This window comes from Schizophyllum commune, assembly GCF_000143185.2.
Source record: "Schizophyllum commune H4-8 unplaced genomic scaffold SCHCOscaffold_8, whole genome shotgun sequence".
NCBI classification, from domain to species: domain Eukaryota; kingdom Fungi; phylum Basidiomycota; class Agaricomycetes; order Agaricales; family Schizophyllaceae; genus Schizophyllum; species Schizophyllum commune.
In genome coordinates, this window is record NW_026089545.1 from 1,082,180 (window position 1) to 1,103,050 (window position 20,871).

At 58.0% G+C, this 20,871-nt stretch overlaps 7 protein-coding genes across 7 annotated transcripts; 4 read left to right on the plus strand and 3 right to left on the minus strand.

The window, feature by feature from the left end:
* Positions 1-208: 208 nt before the first annotated feature.
* SCHCODRAFT_02583205 (uncharacterized protein) lies at positions 209-4,999 on the plus strand (the record flags this gene model as incomplete). Its single annotated transcript, XM_003030558.2, has 7 exons — positions 209-1,878; positions 1,931-2,139; positions 2,189-3,676; positions 3,730-3,861; positions 3,911-4,131; positions 4,184-4,769; positions 4,820-4,999. Coding segments are annotated over exons 1-7 (4,389 nt in total), but the record flags the coding sequence as incomplete, so codon positions are not given.
* An 855-nt stretch (positions 5,000-5,854) lies between these two features.
* Positions 5,855-7,693, plus strand: SCHCODRAFT_02631539 (uncharacterized protein). Its single transcript, XM_050345664.1, has 10 exons — positions 5,855-6,102; positions 6,162-6,214; positions 6,273-6,289; positions 6,343-6,408; positions 6,466-6,602; positions 6,650-6,815; positions 6,868-7,010; positions 7,060-7,126; positions 7,178-7,205; positions 7,261-7,693. Exons 1-10 carry the CDS (start codon positions 6,021-6,023, stop codon positions 7,588-7,590), a joined length of 1,089 nt encoding a protein of 362 aa, XP_050199213.1. The 5' UTR covers positions 5,855-6,020; the 3' UTR covers positions 7,591-7,693.
* Positions 7,694-8,325: 632 nt separating this feature from the next.
* Positions 8,326-10,422, plus strand: SCHCODRAFT_02631543 (uncharacterized protein). Its single transcript, XM_003030556.2, has 8 exons — positions 8,326-8,642; positions 8,706-8,967; positions 9,024-9,181; positions 9,325-9,510; positions 9,564-9,652; positions 9,706-10,027; positions 10,083-10,145; positions 10,202-10,422. Exons 2-8 carry the CDS (start codon positions 8,745-8,747, stop codon positions 10,214-10,216), a joined length of 1,056 nt encoding a protein of 351 aa, XP_003030602.2. The 5' UTR covers positions 8,326-8,642; positions 8,706-8,744; the 3' UTR covers positions 10,217-10,422.
* Positions 10,423-10,631: 209 nt separating this feature from the next.
* On the minus strand, positions 10,632-11,896 carry SCHCODRAFT_02508383 (zincin; the record flags this gene model as incomplete). The annotated part of the gene is made up of 5 exons (XM_003030122.1): positions 10,632-10,763; positions 10,821-10,923; positions 10,990-11,172; positions 11,258-11,525; positions 11,587-11,896. The coding sequence occupies 5 exons, from the start codon at positions 11,894-11,896 to the stop codon at positions 10,632-10,634; spliced, it is 996 nt and encodes a 331-aa protein (XP_003030168.1).
* A 2,032-nt stretch (positions 11,897-13,928) lies between these two features.
* On the plus strand, positions 13,929-15,816 carry SCHCODRAFT_02631548 (glycosyltransferase family 17 protein). Its single transcript, XM_003030555.2, has 4 exons — positions 13,929-14,535; positions 14,586-14,819; positions 14,911-15,193; positions 15,251-15,816. The coding sequence occupies exons 1-4, from the start codon at positions 14,081-14,083 to the stop codon at positions 15,449-15,451; spliced, it is 1,173 nt and encodes a 390-aa protein (XP_003030601.1). The 5' UTR covers positions 13,929-14,080; the 3' UTR covers positions 15,452-15,816.
* A 79-nt stretch (positions 15,817-15,895) lies between these two features.
* SCHCODRAFT_02508441 (PLP-dependent transferase) lies at positions 15,896-17,562 on the minus strand (the record flags this gene model as incomplete). The annotated part of the gene is made up of 5 exons (XM_003030121.2): positions 15,896-16,234; positions 16,285-16,536; positions 16,587-16,973; positions 17,020-17,299; positions 17,348-17,562. The coding sequence occupies 5 exons, from the start codon at positions 17,560-17,562 to the stop codon at positions 15,896-15,898; spliced, it is 1,473 nt and encodes a 490-aa protein (XP_003030167.2).
* Positions 17,563-18,143: 581 nt separating this feature from the next.
* SCHCODRAFT_02631554 (uncharacterized protein) lies at positions 18,144-20,613 on the minus strand. The gene is made up of 7 exons (XM_003030120.2): positions 20,155-20,613; positions 19,997-20,098; positions 19,741-19,945; positions 19,613-19,687; positions 19,142-19,562; positions 18,718-19,091; positions 18,144-18,667 (listed from the first exon to the last, which is right to left on the minus strand). Exons 1-7 carry the CDS (start codon positions 20,367-20,369, stop codon positions 18,419-18,421), a joined length of 1,641 nt encoding a protein of 546 aa, XP_003030166.1. The 5' UTR covers positions 20,370-20,613; the 3' UTR covers positions 18,144-18,418.
* Positions 20,614-20,871: the final 258 nt, after the last annotated feature.

The following is a 20,871-nucleotide window of genomic DNA, read 5'->3' on the forward strand; positions in this document are numbered from 1 at the left end:
CCGAATTTCCAGCCGCCGATTTGTGTACGTGTACGTTGGAAATCCTCCCATGTTCGGGTGCGTTTGGTGGGCAAATTCGTCCCAACGGAGGGGGAATGACGCGTCTGCGTCCACCCTGGAATGGAGAGAACGATCACGTGTATGTCAACACGCGTTGTTTGATTGTATTTGCCTCGGAAGTTGGTTGGTGATGGGCGGCATCAGGTTTGCCACCTGCTTCCATCTCCGTGCCTCGTTTGTCGCCCGCCCCGGGTCTTTTCTCTTTCGCACCCTTTTGTCACGCATATAGTCACCTCCACGGGGGCATGTCCAAAGCGCAACCTCTCAAGGAGAGACTCTTCTCCCAATCCCCCGACCCCGTGAAGGCCAACATCCTCCGCGAATCCGGCGCAGGCTGGAGCTCGCCCCCATCGGTCCACAGCAGGAGCACCTCGGGCGGCGGCGGCGTCATCTCTCCCCTCCGCATCTCCAAGCGCGACTCCCCGCGGCTGGACGCGACGGCCCGCCAGTTCCCTACCGACATCGCCCGCCGCTCGTCGAATAGCTTCAAGCATGTCCGCAGCAACAAACTCGTCTCCCAATCGCCCTTCAAGAGCAAAGCGCTGAAGACCCACAGTCCCCCGCACCCCTCGGGGGTCCAGTTCCCATCGTCCCCGCGCCGTGTGTCGGGCGAGAAGCGGCCAAGGCCACAGTCGATGCAGGAGCAGGCGGAGACGGAGAATGAAAGGCCGCTTGCTCTCAAGCGGGAGCGACGGCAGTCCAAGGCGTATCTCGGCCTGGTGACGAAGGAGCCGGTCACGAATAGCCCCTTCCGCCGCCCTGGCGACCCGCTCTCACCGCCTGCGTCGGCGGTGCCCCCGCTCCCACCATCCAAGCACACCGGGCTCCCTCCTCGCGAGACCTCTACCGAGCCCGTCGATCCCTCTCTATTCGACCCACCTCCCAAACAATCCTTACGCCCGTCCAATAGCCTTAAACGCCAGAATGGCCCATCGCCCATACGCTCGTCGCTCGTCTCCAAGCGGCTGCACGGCCCACGTGTCAGTGGCAAACGAGGACGCAGGAAAACAGTCACTTTCCACAACGAATGCGACGTCGTCGAATTCGAACGGGACGAGTACGGCGATCAGGTCTTCTCTGACGACGACGAGTCTGGCTACGAAACGGTGTCTGATCATGCTGACGACCATGACGAAATTCAAGATGACCAGCGCATGGACGTGGACGACGCGCAGTACGCCGATGCACGCCTCCAACCTCCCCACTCCGAAGAAGCGAACACCTCCTTCGATAGCGTTAACCTGTCCGAGACCAGTAACAACTCGTTCAATGGGAACAGCTCATTCAACGCGGACGGCGAAACTAGCATCGCGGATCTTATGGACGATATGCTGGAGGAGGCGCAGCCGGATGGACTGGGTCGTACATCCACCCCTCCCCGCCCTGCCCACGACATACCCACTGATCTGGAAACCGAGGACGGCGTCCCCTTCGGACACTCGCATCATATCCAGCGCGCGCAGGAGTTCCACCACCAGGAGCATGAGCAACCTCATCCGACGCCGCCATCGCCTCCGCGGTTCACAGCCGAGGTCACCTTCGGCGGTCCTCCACTGTCTTCATCCACGCCACCGCAGACCCCGGATCGCAGCGGTGCTCACTCGCCGCCTCTTGGTCGTTCTACTCATGCCGAGCGCGTTCAGGCTGCCCGGGAAGAGGAGAAGGAAGAGGCTCGCATAGAAGAGGACGTGTCGATGCTCCCTCCTTCGCCGTCGCCCGCGAAGGCTGGCCGCAGGAATATCCTATATAATGACGAGAGCGACGAAGAAGCCGAGCAGCCCATTGCCCCTCCGCAATTCCAGAGTCCGAGGTCAAAGGGTGAGCTTTTCGCCTGCGCTGTCATTATCATAGATATTGACCGGGCTTGTAGACCATGCGGATACAAGCTGGTCCGGAGATCGTTCCTTCACTCGCGAGCAAGAGGGATCGTTCTCGCGGTTCGATGAGGAAGGTCGGCCACGGTCTCGTCCTCAGGACGAGCACGATGACGATGGAGCTATGGACCCCAGCAACCTTAGCATCGGCAACTCCGAGATCAGCTTGGACGGCCTCGATCGGGAGCTGGTAGAGGATGAGCGGGTATGTGTGCCTCCCTCTCCTGAGCGGTCACGCATCTAACATCGTGCAGGCAGCAACTCCTCAAGACCGACCGACCACACCAAGCCGACCCCTTCCGCGGCAGCCGGAGCCTCGTAGGTCGATGGCCGACCTTGCGACGAGCTCGCCCAGGGACTCACCCTCCTCGTTCGCGAGATCGCCGCCACAGGTCACCTCGCCTACTGCACCTCACCTAGAGCGACCGGCCAGCAGCCAGTCATTTAGGCCGAATCCGAGCCCGCGTCCTCGTATTACTCGGGAGGATATTCAGCAGAGGATCAAGCGTCAGCTGGCGAGCCCGAGTGGGAGTCCGTCCGGGAGCAGGCAGGGTAGTCCTGTGGCGGAGTTCCCTACTCCTGCTCATGAGCGCCCGGCGAGTCGCCTCAGCGAGTCCGGTGGGAGCCGATTTGGCGAGTCTGCTGGGAGTCATCACGACAGCCCTATGCCAGACGCTCCGCGTATCCGCGTGGACAGCATGTCTTCCTCGCATGGCGACAGCCCTCTTGCTGAGCAGCCGCCTTCGCTTTCGCCGCCGCCGGTGGTTGAGGAGCCGCATGCCGAGTCCTCTTTGCTTGCAGCGAAGGACGACAAGGACTCGCTCGCGGTCAAGGAAGACAAGGAACGCGACCGCATGTCCGTCCTGACGAACTTCAGTACGGAGACATCGACGGTGGAGATGGCCATGAAGACGCGAGTCAGCATCGGCCACGCCTTCACCGTGGAGTCGCCCAGGCAGGAAGGCATCGTCGAGTCTCCCGAGCAGGAGGACGTCGTCGAGGAGGAGTTCGGAATGCTGAAGCCGTCAGACGACAAGCTAAAGCTCGACTTTGGCAGCAAGTTCGGGCTTGGGCGGCTGCAGCTTGGTGACATGGACCTCGATGTTAACATGGACGAGGTTCCGCTTGAGCGGCCGTGCAGGCCGGAGTCGATGTTGTCTGGCAGCGTCCGGTCGGATTACGAGGTCAGCATCCACTCGAGCACGCGCGCGGAAGTCGCACCTGTCGATCTCGACGTCGACGTCCGGAGCGCGCTCGACCGCCTTATGGAAGACGTTGCTGGTGGCATGCCAGAGGATGGCGACACCTCAATGGAGACCGATGACTATCCAGATCACCACCACCCCAGCCACCCACCGCGCGCGAACCCGACAGAACGCGCCGCGACGGACACCGCACTCTTGGGTAAAGAGACCGCTTTCTTGTCCCGTAACACCAGCGCCGCATCGTCGGAGAGCGTCCCGCCTCCGCCCCCGCCGAAGGACAAAATCCGCACGCGGGAGCAGCAGATTCTTGAGAAGCGGCGCGAGAGGAGGGCGGAGCTGTACTCGGAGGACTTCACGCCGAGGCACCGACACCTGAACGTGCATGGTGGTCGCGGGAGCAGGAGACGGAGCAGGAGTACGGGGGATGTGCTGCAGGATGTGGAGCCGTTGGATGTGGCGCCGACGGTTGAGAACGATACTCTGCTTCAGGAGAGTATAGAGCGGGAGTTGATGAAGATGGACGGTGGGAACAAGAGCGTAAGTGGTCGGGAAGGCGTAGTGCTGAACTCAGTGGCTGACGACGCGAGCAGAAGTACCTGATCCGCGAGCGCGAGACGATCTACGCGTCTTCGTCGAACGAGGAGAGGGTATCGCATATGTCCGGTCCCGGCGATGTAAACGTGAGCAAGGCTTGGAGACCTGTGAGGCGTCCGTCGGACATGGTATGTTCATGGACTATGCCACACTGATTGTGTGCTGACTTGAGCCTAGAACGAGTATGCGAAGCAGATTCGCGAGCTCCGGGCGCAGGAAGGCAAGTCCAAGGCGTATGGCAAGGTTTTTGTCAAGGTCGTCGAGATCAAGGGAATACATCTACCCTTGCCGGAGGAGCCGACGAAGATGACCTGCACGCTGAACAATGGCATTCACTTCGTGACGACGCCCGAGGTTGTGCTGCAGCCGACGTCTATCATCGAGCAAGAGTTCGAGCTGTAAGTTACACGTCGACCATCTGCGACGCGCGAGGCTGACATCTTCGTGCAGTATTGAGCACAGTAAGCTCGAGTTCACGCTCACTCTGAAGATCAAGCGTGAGCCGCACATCACTGCCCAGTTCAAGGCCCTTGTTCCGCCAAAACCCGTCGCGCCACCTCCGCCTCCACCCGTCGTGCATCAGGCATCGTCGAAGAGCAGCGGGTTGCGCAGCTTGTTCGGCGGCTCCTCGTCCCCCAAGAAGCACAAACATATGTCGCAGCCCGCGCCTGCTCCAGCCCCCATTCGGCAACCTCTGCCTCGACTCGCCGACAACTTTGCGCGCTACCTCAAGCCGGACGGTACGATGGCCCGCGCCTTCGTGTCGTACAAGGAGATCGCGCCTCACTGCGACACCCGGCTCTTCTCCACGACCTACCCGCTCATCGGACAGCGATTCGAGCTCGGTGGCAAGTGGTCGAACCTGCAGGTTGGAGAAATCCAGTTGCAGGTGTTCAGGCTCCCGCCGTTGCCGGGTATTCCGCAGAACCAGATGCCGCAGAGCTTGGACGAATGCGTGCGCGGGCTGAGGCATATGCACTGGCATAAGGTGACCTACTTTGAGGGCACGTTGACGCAGAACGGGGGCGACTGCACGGTATGTGGACCTCTCTTACTGCGTCGAGCGAGTACTGACTAACTTTCCAGTCGTGGCGCCGCCGTCAGTTCAGAGTCATTGGCGGCTCCTTGGTCGCGTTCAACGACGTTACCAAGCGTGCTATCACCACCATCGACATCAAGAAGGCCATCGCAGTGCAGGACGACGACGACGCTCGGCGGAGGGCACTCAGCCCGACGTCGGGCTCGTCTGCCGCCTCTCGCTATCTCGAGGAGATGGACGGTCTCTGCGGGGTGGAGCGTTCCTTCCGGCTTATCTTCCCGGGTGACGAGGAGATCCTATTCTTCGCCGATAGCGACGAAGAGAAGACCAAATGGTACGTCCTGGTCGTTCATAAACCTGTGCCCTCGCTAACATGAGCGCTCAGGTTGCAGGTCTTTCGCGCGCTCGTCGGCAAAATTCCGCCGCACCCTCTGTGGGCGGAGATGCTATGGCAGCGTCAGCACGAGCAGCAGAAGCAGGCTGCTGCTGCGGCTGGGATCTCGCGCTAGGATGATGATGAATGACTTGACGATTTATGATCCATGTTTACTGCATTTTTTGAGTCCTGTCTCGCCCGGCGCTGAGGGCTTTGCAGGATTGCTTTCGGTCGATTCGTTTTCTCTATGGCCTCTATGTCCCTCAATCTCGTCTCGTATATCTTTGCTGAGTTCTGTACGCGTTGCTAAGTGTAAATTATGTGTATAGACACTTCTTCCCATGCTTTCTTGGTTAGGTGCGGGGGGCTGCGCTCGGGGGCCGTGGATGGAAGCGTGAACACTAGCTGTAGACCGTGGTGAGCGCACCACCTGGGTTCGGACTTCGACTGTTTCTGGATGAATTGCAGTGCTGACCCATCCCTGATGTTCGCTCGCTCGAGTTTTAACGCCGTAGATGATTCCTGTCAAGAACACCAGGTGGTCCGGCTGCTTCACGCGAGTCCAATGCAATCACCACTTGCCCTACGCTTGAGTTTATCAGGACCTGATGATGGAGGAGTGCCCCTTGACGCCAAGGCGGTGTCCGGCGCTCACAGCAGACGACGATCGATGCCGCCTCGGACTTCGACTGGGGTACGCCGACGAGTGCTATTGGTTCGGCGCACGCGGGCGCATGGGTACTAGGATTCCGACGCGACGCGGTTGACCCTTGCCTTCGTCCAATTCGCGCTCGCCGCAGTGCGCGCGATGAATATAACAAGGGCCCACTGACGGACGCGAGCGCGAACCCCCCATGGAGGGGCTCTACACGATGGCGTCTGCGGTGGTGCGCCGCGCCGATATCACACCGGTGGAGAAGGCGACGGCGATGCAGGCTGTAAACTGGAGCTCCTGTGAGTTCCCCCGCGTTTTTTTGGGTTCTGTACGCTGACTGACGTGCTCTGCGATGCAGTGTCGGCGCTCGCATTCCTGGTGTACGACATACTATTGACCACGGCTGACGAGGTGCGTCTCAGTGGTCGATGCTTGAGGCGGCAACTAACTTACCGCGTTCCCCAACCAGATCGACTTGATGTGGCCGTACGTCCTACTATCCCCCCTCGACTTAGCGCGTCTTCCTTACATGGCGATAGCACTACCTGGAGTTGGATGAAGATCGTCTACTTTTTTATGCGCTACGTCCCCCTTGGCGTACAAGTGTGCGTGGATCGCCCCTCCCATCCATCATACACCCGTCGCTCACCGCCACTCGATAGCTCTGCACTATTCATCGGAACGGAAATCACACCTCAGTTCCACTTCACCCATTACGACTGCATAATATGGCAAATATACCTGAGCGTGTCGGTGTTGATTATAGTCATCCTGGCCGATACGGTGCTCGTGTTGCGAGGTATGTTCGTAGTGCTACCTGTCTGCAGTCAGTTGAAATCCCCTCAGTCTACGCGCTCTATACGGATAACAAGCTCGTCAAATGGGTCGTCGGCATTCTCTATGCAATAGAGGTCCTCATGATGATCATCGGCGTCTTCATGGGTGTACCCTACATCGAAGTGGATGAGCTCTGTCTCACGACAAACATGCCCTGGACATATTTGTTCTTTTTGTGAGGCCGTCAGTCCGTTCGCTACATTTTCTCCGCTAACGGAAATTTTCAGCGGATCTGCTATTGTTTTCCAAGTCACTCTTTTCGTACTGACACTCTACAAATTCATACTGGGACTCAGGGAAGGATGGGGAAACAACCCATTGCCAAGGCTTCTTGCTCGGGATGGAACATGGGCATTCTTCCTCTTGACACGTACGTAGCGCAGTAAGTGAGGGGGCTGGCGACTAACTTGAGTTTACAGTCATAATCTTTGCCTACGGAAGTCTGCATTTCGTGGGGAACGGCGCCTACGCGGCCTTGTTCTACTGGTAAGCCGGCTGTAATGCTCGGATGACAATTTGGCCTGACATACACCCCAGCTGGCTGATCAGCATGTATTCATTCTGCGTGCGTATAACGACTCGCGTAGTTCCGATGTGAAGTAAACTGAGGAGCTCCACAGTCCTACCGCATTCTCCTCAACCTTCGCCACGTTGCGCAGCAATCTGCTGGATTCACATCCTCCTCTTACGAAGGCGAGACCGGCTCCCTCCCCATCTTCACCACTGTTCCCACCCTCGATCCCCGCGCCATCGAATACCTCGACGCAGAGCCAGAGGAACAGACCCGATCTGTCCGCTTCCGGCTGGCGGAAAGGGCATCCAAATTTTGGAGGCCGAACCGTGACTGGCTGGACAGTAGACGAGAAACGCGACGAGAGGATACTCACAGTGGCGATACTGCGTTGGAGCTGGATGCGCTACGACCGCGGTCGCCAGAGCGTTGGCCATGACCCTGGCGCGGCCTATAAGGCCTGCTGCGTTGTATTCTGCTGTCTTTATTGTATTTTTTGTGGACTGTACTCACCTAATGTTATAGAAGTGGATGATGCGCTATGGCTGTTTGCAGGGAAATGTTTCGGGTTCGGCGGTCAGCAGTGTCGACTTCATCGAACCCCAAGGCTGGCAACAATTTTGTTCACGTGTGGATTATCAACTAACACCTACAGATATGACCATTCCAAGCTCAGCCTAGACTCATCGTGCTGTGGATCCTTCTCGCATAGGTGACAGATCCGTGTACTTCATGGAGACCAAAGCTCACACGCGGCGTCTACCTTCAGCGCCTAGAAGACCAGCTGTCGTCGCCACCCTCGTCGGCGGTCCCGGATATGACTGGTGTACACAGGAAGCTGTCCTCGAGCTTGCCGAAGTAGACGCGACCTATTGTTCCCGTCGTCGGGACTTCGATTATGACGGATCCTCGAGTCCTCGATACCCCCTCGCCCCGAATCACGCAAGGTTACGTAGTACCAATCTTCAGCACGCCGACTTCTATACCGGGGGCTACCCTTAACCTTTATGAAAGGCCATCCCGTGAGCGTTTGAGTGTCACTAGCCCCGATCCGGGTGATAACCCCCTCATCTCCCCAGCATCTCCGCGCCGCACCTCCGTCGCGTGTTCCGTCAATATCTGCACCGTGCCCAGTGGTACATCACACCGTGGTGCACGCCGCGCCGCACATTCAGCGGGGAGATGAAGCAAGGGCGGACCTGCTGTATCGCTCGCGCTGCGCACCCAGGATAGCGCGCCCCTTCTATCCCTGATGCTGAGGCTGCTGTAGCACCTTCTTGGGCGCAACATGGTGACCCCATACACAGCCGGACCGACGTCACCTTATAGATGGGGGGCGTATAAGACCAGAGGACCCGAGCTTCGGCACGCACGATAGACGTCTCCGGCCACACATCGATAGGCGCCGCCACCTTTGGCATTCTCCCCCCTTCGCTCCGCCCCCCGTCAGCACCTCCCAGCACGCGAATCGACGTGCTGCACGATCTTACAGTAAGTGCCCGCTACTGCATTGTGCATCGTGGGCGGCGGAACCAGGATTCACCATGCCTGCAGACGGCGTCTTTCCTAGGATTCGGATTTTTGGCGGATAAGATGCAGCCCGCGCGGACGACGTCGCCGTCGAGCAAGAGCAAGAGGCCCGATACGCCCAACTTAAATACTAACACCACGGAGCGCGTCGATACGCCCCAGACCGCGACTACCCCATTCACCGCCCTTTTCGACCGAACGAATTCGGAGTCCTTAGACACACCTGCATCGACTGCACCACCCAGCGCTGTGGAAGATATGGAGAAGCGCCCTCGTTTTGCTGCGCGTAAGTCTATCGACCCCTTGCTGCAAGGCAGTCCGTTGATGCGCCCTCATCGGCAGCCCCGAATGACAGTACGGACGAGAGGGTGAAGGCCACCGCTCGCGACCTCCAGAGCACGCAAGCACTGGTTGGCACTGTTCAAAATCTTCTCAGAACCCTGGCGCCGCGCGTGCAGAGACAAGCTGAGTCGCTACCCGCTATCAAGGCGCAGCAATCGGTGAGTAGATCGTCGTTCAGTCGGTTGGGGATCGTCGGGAGTCGACGGGGATCATTGGTTGCCTAAGTCGACTTGAGCTATCGGCTCCTCTTCGCGCTTCTGCGCACATCTAGCCGACAATCGTACTCATTCAACCTCCACAGATTGCTACCTTGGTGAAGGCGTGGGACGAGCAGCTCTCGCGACAAACGAAGGAAATCGAGAACATGCAGAAGCGCATCGATGCGGCCTTGACCAAGGACGGCGTCCTCGCGAAGCTCGACGGGGACATGAGAACGCGCATCCAGGAGAAGGTCAAGCAGCAGGTGGCGAAGAAAGTCAAAGCTCAGGTGCGCTATCTTCGTCCATAGGCTGCATGCCATCCATCTAACATGCCGCTCAGATGAACGACGAGATCTCCGCTGAGCAACGTAATGAGGTCGCCGCCTACAAACGTCAGATCGTCGAAGTCGAGCACAGCCTGCGCAACGCGTACGTCCCACTCCCTATCTACCCCGGCTGGCACCCATGGTCACGCTGCTTAGGGATGCGCGCCGACGCAACTCTCTTCTAGGCGCGGCGTCGAGCAAGCTGAGCGACGCCAAGATATGGCCTGTGCTGCCCGACCTGTCGCCCGACGCAGACTCCCTGCCGTCCATCCCCGCCGGCTTTCCCGCGGATATACCTACGTTGATGAAGATGCCCGACAAAGAGCTCATCAAACTCATCGGACCAGAGGGGTATGGCTTTGATTCCAAGGTCATATTCGCAGGTATGAAGAAGATGGTGGGTCCGGCGGCGAAGTCGGATGGAGAGAAGCAACGCCGGCGGTCTGCGTTGCTGAACTATATTTTGCAACATCTTGGGGTGCGCCACTCGACTCTCGCAAGAAGGCTCACCTCTAAACATCCATGCTCTTTAGGTTCCGTTTCGCACAACATGCACTGCGAACGACGTGCAAGCAGGGAGGATCGTCGTCACCAGGGTAAGCCACAAGGTCGCCCCCTCTTCAACCATCACTAACACGGGTCCTACTCCCAGACTCGACGCTGTTGAGGAGCTACGTCGTTCGGGTACCACATTCGGAATCTTGTTGACTGTTTTTTTTGCTTGTTTTGTTTGTCCTTTTCTCATTCGTCTCCATCTCTCCTTGGACTTGTAATGGTTGTACGATAGCTTCTTGTATTCCTCGTCATGCTGTTTACTGAATCTGTATTAGTATCATCGTCAGTAATATCGTTGTCACCGTAATGTTCCTTTTCTTTTGTCGACGGATATCAGTGTTATTGCTTGCATTGCATCAGACTTGCTTTTGGCGTGACTCGCACACTGTCGAATCCATTTATCCAATGTTCTCACATTCAACCCGGCGATAGCAGTACAATCCAGGGTATGTACAGCTTGAGTGGTATAAGTTAGAATAAAGAGGGTGCTCAGCCCTGCGCTCAGTCCTCCACCATAAGGAACGTGCTCAGTCCTGCGCAGGGTTGTTCTCCGCGAAGTACTCGTGGCTGTCGGCGTTCGTGATCGCCTGGTCGGGGTCGCTCTTCGCGAGGTCCTTCGCGCCGTCCTGGCCGTAAACGACGTCGTCGGTGCCGCCGTTCTGAAGGGGGAGTCGCGTGAGTACACGAATCTGTAGGGTGTATGGGCGAAGACGTACAGCGGTGAAGTGGGAGGACTCGTGCACGATGGTGCCGCCCTGGGAGTCCGTGCCGGTGGTCTCGACCTGCCAAAAGACAGGGCAGAGGTGGATGTGGCCGTAGCTGGATGAAAGGAGTGACGGTAATGTGAGTGGCATGCTCTTCCACCGCAGCTGGAGGAAGACGCACTCATCGGGGTTCACGTAGGCAAAGACGCCCTCCTCCGTGCACTCGCAGTTGTACGTGAAGCTGCTGAAGTCGCCCTCGTGGAGCTTCTGGAAGTGGGAGAGGACGGTGTCGTGGCGGTCGGCGCTGTACTCGCCGAACCAGGTAGTGTAGCGGTCCGTGCCCTGCGTGTTCGCGGTGAGGTAGCTGGAGGCGGTGGATCAGTACCAGAGTCTTTTGGAAGGAACGGAGGTGGATGCGGGGGTTGATGGAACAGAGAAAAGCAACGCACTCGAACGCATTCGCCGCATAGTCAGTCGCCGCCGCGGCGGCGTCGTTGATCTGCGACTGCTGGTCGTCCGAGCAGCCCTCGAACTCAGCGCGGCGCCCGACGCGCGGGCGCGAGACGGCAAGCTTGCCCGCGAGCTTCGCCGAGTGCACCTCCGTGTTGGCCTCCACGGTCTTGAAGGTGCCGTCGTCGGCGAGGTGGAAGAAGGACTTGGCGGCGTCAAACGTGTACGTGTCCTCGCCCGAGGTCGTGAAGTTGTACGCCTGGCTCACTGGATGCCGTGTCAGCTCAACGCCCGATCCCATGTCATAGGCAACACGCCAACTACTCACGGTCATGCTCGCGCTCGACGGACTCGCCCGGCGCGAGGACAGTGAAGGCGTTGAGGCCCTTCTCCGCGGCGGTCTTGAGCGAGTACTTCGCCTTGATACCGGTGAACTGCGGCGCCGCGCCCGCGGAGTTGCCGATGCGAAACGTGTCCGCGGGCAGCGTGCTGAGCGCCGAGTTCGGGTCGTTGAAGAGCTTGAGCGTCTCGTCGCCGGTGTTCGTGATCGTCGTCACCACCTTCAGGTTCTCGACGTCGGTGACGTCCGAGGGGCCAGCGACCTTGAGGGACACGGACTGGGTCGCGGAGGCCGCCATCGCGGAGAGCGCGACGGAGGCGAGCGCGGCCTTGAGGGTGGCGGAGAACATCCTTGCGAGTGGTATGACCTGGAGGGAGAGAGCTCAGAGGCTTGTTGATCACCCATCGCACCGACGACGACTTATATACGTGACGCACGCCCGGTGCCCGCTCGAAGCACAAGGACAGCCCCGCCCGCCGTTGCCATTGATGAGCATTGAGTCGGCGCATGTCGCAATACGGGGTTCATCGTGTAAGGCTCTTATCAAACGGCGGTGTTGTCAGCACATGGGGGGCTCGAGTCCAGGTGCTAGAAGAGGCGTGCCAAGCTCGCAGAGAAGGAGAGCGATGTGGGGAGACAGGTGGGATTCCTGCCTGCGGTATGGGCGTGACGGGGTTGCGCAGCCGGGACAGACAGCTGGACCGACTTCTTCCATCGAGTCCTCGTGGTAAACTGAAGATGGGCAGATGGACCAACAGCCGCTGAACAGCCTGGGTATAGCACTTTAATCAAGTTGCACTGTTGCGATGGGTGGTGAGCTTCTTCCCGAATATACAGCGCCGCTCGGAGTCAGACCACTTGAGGAATCTGGGGCAGTGAGCACTGTGGCCGCGGGCGAAGGTCACCACGATGGGAACGCTGTCATCGACGGCCCGCCACATGATGGTAGGGAAACCCAGCTGGATCATTCATCACGAGGGTAGCGGGCGCTTGTTAGCACGAGCACGACATGGGTGGCTATTGTATCTCGATGTCGGCGCTTGGACGAGTAGCAGCGGCAGAAAGAGTCTGATAGAGCAACTGCATTGTTTCATTGGCGTCGGAGAGGCAAGAAAGCACATGAAGATATGCAGAACGGAGTTACAGATGTAAGATGCCAGTCAGAAAGGCTTGGCTTGGCACAACGTGGCGGAATGAGACATCCGTAGATTTATCTGGAGGACCCAGTTATATTCGAGCTGGTCAATGATGAAGGTAAGAGCCAAAGGTGGGAAAGTCTGGAATTGACATCAACGCCGACACCTACAAGAACAAAGAGTAGCAAACAAAGACCGATTCATCTGCTATTCCGACATTCTTTCGTCCTACTTCCATCTCACTCGTGCGAGCGTTTCATCGAAAGTCTCTCTTGCTGAAAGTACTATCTGTCAACTGCCCATCGTAATGTCCTGTCCCACCTGAACCAGCCAATCGACCTCAACACGATGAAGCTTCCTCTTCAACTTAGACGCTTCTCTCTCGTACATCGCCTGTGCTCGACACAAGATGAGCCCCAATCCACCTCTGTCACCTCTGCAAAACGGCGGTCTCCCTCCCTATGGACGCGGCAATCCCCCTTATAAATCAACGTGCCCGCGGCCCCGTCTTCCTTCGAGACATCCTCAGTTCGATATGTTCAGTTTCCTCTCCAACCCATCGACGCTGGCCCTCGATTGCTCAGGCGCACCGGCCTCGACTGTACACCCCCGAAATGCTGACCGCTCATCTCGAAGCAAGCCAGACCACACCAAGCTGCTTTAACAGTCGTGCGACTGGCTCGACCAGAATGCGCCTCCATAACGACATCAGAGCGAACCTTGTGCAGCACTCGACCAGAGCATGCCGATGACCCATCGCGCTGCTGCTCGGGAACGTCAGAAGTGCGCGTGCTCACTGTTTCCCAGGTAAACTCGGGTCAAGCCTTGTAGCGGATGAGGCGGCTTGATTTGCGAAGCCCAAGCCTAGTACTTTGTGACCGTTTCTCTGACATGCAGCGATGCCATGTAGCGCAGGCATCCAGTACGCTGCCTTTCGTCTCTCTGATTCTGTCATAGCGCTACAGACTCACTGTCTGCATCAGAGCCCAGAGATAGTAATTCGCATTGCGAATGTAGTATGCGCATATGCAACTTGCATGTCTGTTCAAGCGAATGAGAGTTATTCATGCAATCCTGTTCGTCACCGTTATCGTTGTCGCTGTAGTTCGGATCGTCGTCGTCACCTTGCTTAACGCCCGAAGTGTGCTGCGCCGGCGAAACCCAATGATACTCGCATCTGCCATCAGCATCGGTCACGAGAACTTGCCTCCTGCCTCCATTGCCCGGTGTCCCCTCCCTTCGTTCCTGCTTTCGTGTACTCCCCAGGGCACGGCCCTCCCCTTCTACTAATTGCCCGACCCCTCATATATGTTCGCTCCTCGTCGCGAACAACGAGCGTAGCCGACATGACGACTCTCTTCCGCCGCCGCTTCCAGACCGTCCTCCTCCCCGCCGCGCTCCTCACCCTCGCGCTCATCTACCTCATCAGCGCGAACCAGTACCAGATCCGGAATACGCTCTCGTATGCGACGCGCCCGCTGTGGGACACGGCGGACGGGCCCAAGCACATCATACCGCACTACTACGCCGAGGGCCTCGGGTTCAACGAGCATACGTGCTCCCTGCACGGCTGGCCGGAGCGCGAGCAGAATGAGCGGAACGCCCTCAAGGTGATCGACGCGGTGCTTATGAGCAGCGAGCTCGATCTGCTGGAGGTCCGCCTGAACGAGCTGGATCCGGTCGTGGACCGGTTCTTCATATTGGAGTCGAATGCGACGTTCACGGGCCTGCCTAAGGAGACGTACTTTGGGAAGAACAGGGAGCGGTTCGCGAAGTTCAAGAACAAGATCGAGTACCACTTGTGCGTGATCGGTTGTGCTGGTGTAGTGCTTGACTGACGAGGGGCTATAGGATCCCCGGCTACCCTCTAGCAGAGGGACAGTCTGCATTCGATGTTGAGGCGCACACACGCAACTACATGACGCGCCTCATTCGCGGGCACCTCACTGAATTCCCCCCACATGTCCGCACTCTCGTGCTCATGTCCGACGTCGACGAAATCCCTTCGAAGCACTCAGTCGAGCTGCTCAAGGCCTGCAACTTCGGCGACTCCGTCCACCTCCAGATGCGCAACTACGTGTACAGGTGCGTACACATCTCACCTGCCCTCCTTCTCCCCTTCTCCTCATTTCCTTCTCACGCCTCCCCTCCCTCACCCGAGCTCACGCCTCCCCAGCTTCGAGTGGTTCGTCGGCTTCAACTCCTGGCGACCGCAAGCGCACATGTGGAACAAGCAGTCCTACTACCGCCACTCCATGAGCTCCGACTACGCGCTCGCCGACGCCGGCTGGCACTGCTCCTACTGCTTCCGCACCATACCCGAGTACTCGATCAAGATGCAGGGCTTCTCGCACCACGACCGCATCGGCGGGCGCAAGGACCTCCTCGACCCGGCGCGGATACAGAAGACGATATGCCAGGGGAAGGATATCTTTGGGATGTTGCCCGAGGCGTATAATGTGAGTCGCAATGGGTGTGGCTTGGGAGTGGAGAATAGATGCTGACGTCGGCGACAGTACGTCGACCTGCTAGCGCAGCTGCATTTGGAGCCGCAGACGACGGCGGTCCACCTGCCGCGGTTCGTCCTGGAGGAGGCGGACAAGTATCGCTTCCTGCTACCAGGCGGCTGCATGCGGGAGGACACCATAACTGTCACGGACTCTCGCACTGGCCTGACGAAGGAATACGCGCTGGAGGATGACATGCAAGTGAGATAGCCGGCGGGTTGGGAGGATCCCGCGCGTGCTACACTCGCACGTCGCGGGTGCTGTTTCCGCACACCATGGATGGTACATGTGCTCACGGCGAGGTACTTTGGAGTCGTAGCATGCATCTGACTGATCCGACGCATGTATGCTGGGACTACATGTCCTATTTTCGCTTGTTTGATAGGCAGCAGGCTATCCGTCTGTGGACAGCATGAGCAATCTTGCAGATTTATGGCGGTTGCGCCATCTTGTATCGCTAACTTATATCATTCTGCTATTCTTTGCTGTACATACACATGGACTGTTCAATTCGGAAATGTGCATGAGGCCTGGTTCGTCTTGCGCAAACAATACCAAACACATTTGCGCCACCCAAAATATCGTCCGTGAAGAATGCATCGAATACGCACTCCTGTGAGCGCAAGGATAAAACATACAGCAATACAAGTGAGACTACAACGCCCTCCCCGAGCCCAAGCTCTCCAACCATTGCTGCCAAAGCGCGGTCCGCTCCCTCTCTCGCCCAAGCATAGTCGCGAACTGCACCACCCGCCACACATCCTGGAAGTTGCTCGCCAGCCCCAAGCTAATCCGCACGACGCCCAGCTCGCGCCCGACGATCTTTTCGAAGCCCGAGAGCGTGGTGCCGGCCTGCAAATTGGCCATCGCCTCGGAGATGCCCAGCAGAGCGGCGGCACCGCCGGGGTTGCACATGCAACCTGTGCGGAGGGAGATCGAGGATTTGGATGCGGCGAAGTCGACGAAGGCCAAGGGCATCATCTCGCCGGAGGGCTAAAGGGGGTTGGTAAGGGGGCTGAGGGAGGATGACGCGCTGCACGTACATTGATAAAGATGAAGGAAATGGTCGAGCCTACATCGGCTTGGTCGCCAACAGAACGCAGCCGCTTTGTGGAAATCTTCGAGAGTATGCGGACAACAGATAGGCCGTTCACATCGTGTCGGATCCTCGGAAGCGCGCGATAGAGGTAGGCCATCAGACACGAGAGTCGCAGAGGCAAGAACGGGAGGTAGGCCGAGAGGAACCGAAGGCCATCTGTAACAGCAGGAAGAGACGTATAGTTGATTGTTCCGTCCTACCATAGATTTTAGCGTCGCGTTTGGGGCATAGTAGGCTCAATCTCACCTCAAAGCGCTCGTGCGGATGCGTCGACATAGTCACAAGCGACCCAGGGACTTGCACAACATTGACACTGCCACCAGAGAACCAAGGTCGGCGAAGATGTCCGAGGAAAGACGTCTTGACCACGAGAGCACCGACACCAGTAGGGAAGCCCAACATTTTGTAAAACGAGATCGCCATAGCGTCGACCGGATACTCGGCGAGTGAGAACGTAGAGGTCGGGACCAAAGCCGCAGCGTCCAGAAGAGTATGGTACCCCAGAGCGGAGGCGTATTTGATGATGTCTAGAGAGGGCTTGTGGTTGCTGACGTTCGACTGGCCTGTGTAGCCGAAGAGAGACATAGGTTGCTGGCCATCGCGACGACGAGGTCGGGTGCGAAGGAGAACACTCTGATGGTCTTCAGCAATAGAGAGACTAGTGAAATGATATCTATACCTTCGCTTCCGCGTCGATGAGCCCGCCGCTGGAAGTAGATGAGATGTACTGGACGTTGGCCCCTCGGGCCCTAGCGTATTGACGAATGCCGTTGACGCTGTTGTGTGAATCGATAGGTAGAACGAAGCAGCTCTCCTCTGAGAACGGAAACGATTCGCCCACGAGTTTCAGAGCAGCAGAGGCATTGGCAGTGAAGACGACGGTGTAGCCAGGCGGAGCCTTGAAGAACGAGAGTACGGCCTGCCGTGCCTCGGTGGCATATTTGAGGGATAGCGTCGAGCTATAGAGATGTGAGGTTGAACTGATAGATAGAGATGAGATTACTCACGGATTGCTCGCAGAGTGTGTATTGCCCATGATAACTTGGCGAAGGAGATCGGTGTGCACATGCAAAAGACCCTCGGGATATAGCGCGCCGCCCATGTAGTCAACATACGTTTCGCCAGCAGAGTCGATTCGTTGAAAATCAGATCGTCGCAGAGCGTCCAGCGTCCAGGTCAATCTGTATTCTTGGTGGGGTTCAGCCGACGACCGATCATGCATATAAGTAGCGCGCACCAGAAAATTCTGCCAGAAAAGCCGAATAGTCTTGTACACTCCCCGGAGTCGGGGCGGGCTTGAGCGCAGAGTAGTATATCGCGGTGGTCACAGGAGGAGGCAAAGGAGCGAGTGGGGCACGCGGTAAGACGGAGGTCGAGCGTTTGCGCGAAGGCCCGAGAGCGGAGCGAGAGCGTTTTTTTGGTAGATGGTGCCAGTCATCATCATCCGAGGGTGTTAGTCCTCCGTTGATTCGAGGTTTCTCGTAGTCCAGCGTCGACGTAGAGTCAAAGGCATGGCAGCCCAGATGGATGCGCGAGACAGACTTATGCTGCGCGTATGGGTGGTTTCGCCTTTGGGAGTGAGTGTTGCCCATGGTGAAGGGAGATATCCAAGAGGTGAGGATGTAGAGAGCAATTGGGCAAGGTATCAGCAACTCGCTAAAGCATGGTAGGGATGGCCGTTGGGGACAAGAACCTATCCGAGGCGAGCGGGTCATTTTCGCGTGGCTGACGCACGTGGTGGTTGAGTTGAACCGTGACAGCAGTGTGACACGAAGATGGGACCACGGCCACACGGTTCTAGGCGACGCTCTCTGGCAACCTTCTATTTTGTAGGCGAGGAGAGGTCTATATACAGTGTGTTACGTGTTTGTTTGTCGCCTCGGAGAGGAATCATAGGATTACGGGTATTATACAACAAGCGACCGATAAGTCCAGTTAGGGTAGAAATGCGACAGCGAAGTAGAAACCCGAAAAGCCCAAATGTCACAGATGAAGGTCCGCATAGATGATGATAGATGATAAGCGCAGTGAGTGGAATGTGCGGACAGGGAGAGGGGGCAGCGTCATGGGCTACTCGTCTAAGCATCCGTGCACCAGATCTCGAGCTTTCCCTCGGGTTTCCCCTTCGCGCTCTCTCGCGCGGTCTCGATGGCAAGGTCATAGTCGCTGTCGTCTTGAAGGGTCACCTTCGAGCCGTCCTCGTCCTTGAATTTGAGGCGCATGGTTTGTACCGATTGATTGAACTTGGCGGTTACCCGGTCCATGAACTCGGCGAAAGGCATCGAGGGTTCGATGGCCATGCCGCGGACATCGTTGCCGTAGTACAACTATTTTCAGCGTCAGCGATGCGTCTTTCGTAATGGACGACATGGCATACCTTCACACGGATCTTCACCAACTCGAACGGCCCGTCCTCGTACTCGCCGCTGCCGTAGCCTTCCTCTTCCTCGTAGCCGTCGTACGCACTTGTCATACGCGCGGTACTCGGCGCACGCTGAACGGTCCGGCGGGTCGTCCGGCGTCGCACGGAAGCACCACCGAAAGAACTTGGTGCGTACTGGCTTCGAGGAGCGGACCGCGCAGCAGGCGGGTACCCTGGGTTCGCATTCGTGCGCGCCCAGGCAGCGACACGTTCCGGGCCGGTAGGAGGGCTCTGCGCCCTGCTCGGCGTAGGATCCGTGTACGCATCGAGGTAACCGTCGTAAATGTCTTCCGTAGCGACAGTCTGACGAGCACCAACTGGAGGAGAGGCTGGACATCCGTTAGCGTAAGCGGAATACAGGACCGAGTAGGTAACGTACGTTTCGAAGGAGGCATCGGAGGGGGAGGACCGGCCTGCGAGCGACCCGTAGGCGAGTCTGCCTTCTTGATGCTGAGGCCGCGGATGGGGACCGGGCCCGGTGCAGCGGGTCCTCCAATCGAAGCATTGGGCGAAGGCCGAGCGACGCTGAGCATCGTGTTGCTACGCCCCACGGTCGCTGGCGACCCGCCGAAGCCGGCACCCATCTGCGAGGGAGCAGCGACTTCGGTGCGCGTGCGCGTGAGGACCCGGTTGGCTTCGAGCTCGGGGTTCATGGGGGCGGGGACGGTGGCGTTGCGGCCGAGGTTGGCGGGTTCATCGCGGTTGATGAAGATACCACCTGGGGAGACACCCTTCTTGAGGCGGTAGGCGCCCGTGAATTCCGTCGTGATGTCGTTGGCATCGCTGGCGGCGACGAGTTTCTGAGAAGGTTTAGAAGGAGGTCTCGAAGAGTCGATGAAGGATTACTCACCGCCTTGCCCATGTAGTCCTTCGTAGCCGCATTCTTCAACTTCTTGTCCGAAGGTCGGTAGAGCACGCCGACAGGCTGCACGATCAAGGGGTTCAGCTCACGTGTAAAGTTGCGGAGGGAGAACGCACGATGCTGAATACAGTGTAACCCTGTCCTTGATCCGCTATCGCATCGTCGATAACGTTGTGTTCGTCAGTGGCCTTAGCCCGCCTGGCGTCCTGCATGATGGCCATGCCTTCCGGGAGCTGACCCATATATATGAGCGACAGCCCCTTGTTGAAGAGCACCTCAGCCGAGTAGAGCTTGAACTTCAGGCCCAGCTGCTCGTAATTGCTGTAGGCTCGATCAGTGGAATGCTACTTGACAGAAACTGTCCGCACGCACATGTCCTGGTTGTCCCTCAACCGCAGAAAAGCCTCCTCAAAGTCATTGTAGGCAAGGTCGTATCGATTCATCAGGAAATTGGACACGCCACACTGGAAATAACTGGAGGGCGGGATATCAGCACACTGCGGGATTCGACATCAGCGTCTATCACGCACGCAACAGCAAGGTACTTGTCCAGGTTCGTCGCTTCGATGAAGTGCTGGACCGCCGCTTCGTGCTCGCCGAGCGTCGCGTATATGAGTCCCATGTTTGTGAGGATCTTGGACGAGTCCGCGATCCGGGAGAAGAGCTCGAGCGCCTGCTCAAAGTCCTCCTTGTCATAGGCGGCGAGCGCCGCGGCCCACGTCTCCAGTTCAGCTTTCAGTGACATCGCGCGGGGCGGGAACTACTGGTGGTGTATCGGTCGGATAGGGTGCGTGTGGTGTAAGGTATGTGGGCGAGCCGGTCGCGAGTTGTCAAGAGATAAAAATGATCAGTCCGAGGGAAATAAGAAGCTGTGACAAAGTTCAGACCAGCTGGGTAGAAACCGAAGAAAGAGCGGGAGGGGAAAGAGTGGGATGAGCCGCTCGGATGGCGTGAGCGGTGGGAGCAGACGGCGAGCCGATGGATTTGGCTGGGACGTGATATCAGCGACGGTCGTCGTCAAGGGCGTCGTCGTCGAGCGATGCGCGGCTGGGCGCCTCCAGGTACGCAACGGCGACCATTGTTTTGGGCTTCCCGTTGTCCTGGGTCGCTAAGTGCTCGCCCCGAGGCCCGACGCCGGCTGTCTCCGAGGTGCACCGGAATATGAGCTTCATCAAGCCCGACGCGTCTTCCGTCGAACTGTTGTGCCTTGCTTCCTGCCTTCATCACCGCACGCGATGTCTGAGCTG

Coding starts and splice junctions, on each gene's coding strand:
- SCHCODRAFT_02631539 (XM_050345664.1), top strand. CDS start 6,021: ATGGCGTCTGCGGTGGTGCGCCGCGCCGATATCACACCGGTGGAGAAG. Junction 6,103..6,161: donor GGCTGTAAACTGGAGCTCCT/GTGAGTTCCCCC, acceptor TCTGCGATGCAG/TGTCGGCGCTCGCATTCCTG. Junction 6,603..6,649: donor TACGGTGCTCGTGTTGCGAG/GTATGTTCGTAG, acceptor AAATCCCCTCAG/TCTACGCGCTCTATACGGAT.
- SCHCODRAFT_02631543 (XM_003030556.2), top strand. CDS start 8,745: ATGCAGCCCGCGCGGACGACGTCGCCGTCGAGCAAGAGCAAGAGGCCC. Junction 8,968..9,023: donor GCGCCCTCGTTTTGCTGCGC/GTAAGTCTATCG, acceptor CCTCATCGGCAG/CCCCGAATGACAGTACGGAC. Junction 9,182..9,324: donor CTATCAAGGCGCAGCAATCG/GTGAGTAGATCG, acceptor CAACCTCCACAG/ATTGCTACCTTGGTGAAGGC.
- SCHCODRAFT_02631548 (XM_003030555.2), top strand. CDS start 14,081: ATGACGACTCTCTTCCGCCGCCGCTTCCAGACCGTCCTCCTCCCCGCC. Junction 14,820..14,910: donor ATGCGCAACTACGTGTACAG/GTGCGTACACAT, acceptor ACGCCTCCCCAG/CTTCGAGTGGTTCGTCGGCT. Junction 15,194..15,250: donor TGTTGCCCGAGGCGTATAAT/GTGAGTCGCAAT, acceptor CGTCGGCGACAG/TACGTCGACCTGCTAGCGCA.
- SCHCODRAFT_02631554 (XM_003030120.2), bottom strand. CDS start 20,369: ATGTCACTGAAAGCTGAACTGGAGACGTGGGCCGCGGCGCTCGCCGCC. Junction 19,688..19,740: donor GTTACACTGTATTCAGCATC/GTGCGTTCTCCC, acceptor TTGATCGTGCAG/CCTGTCGGCGTGCTCTACCG. Junction 19,563..19,612: donor AGGACTACATGGGCAAGGCG/GTGAGTAATCCT, acceptor AAACCTTCTCAG/AAACTCGTCGCCGCCAGCGA.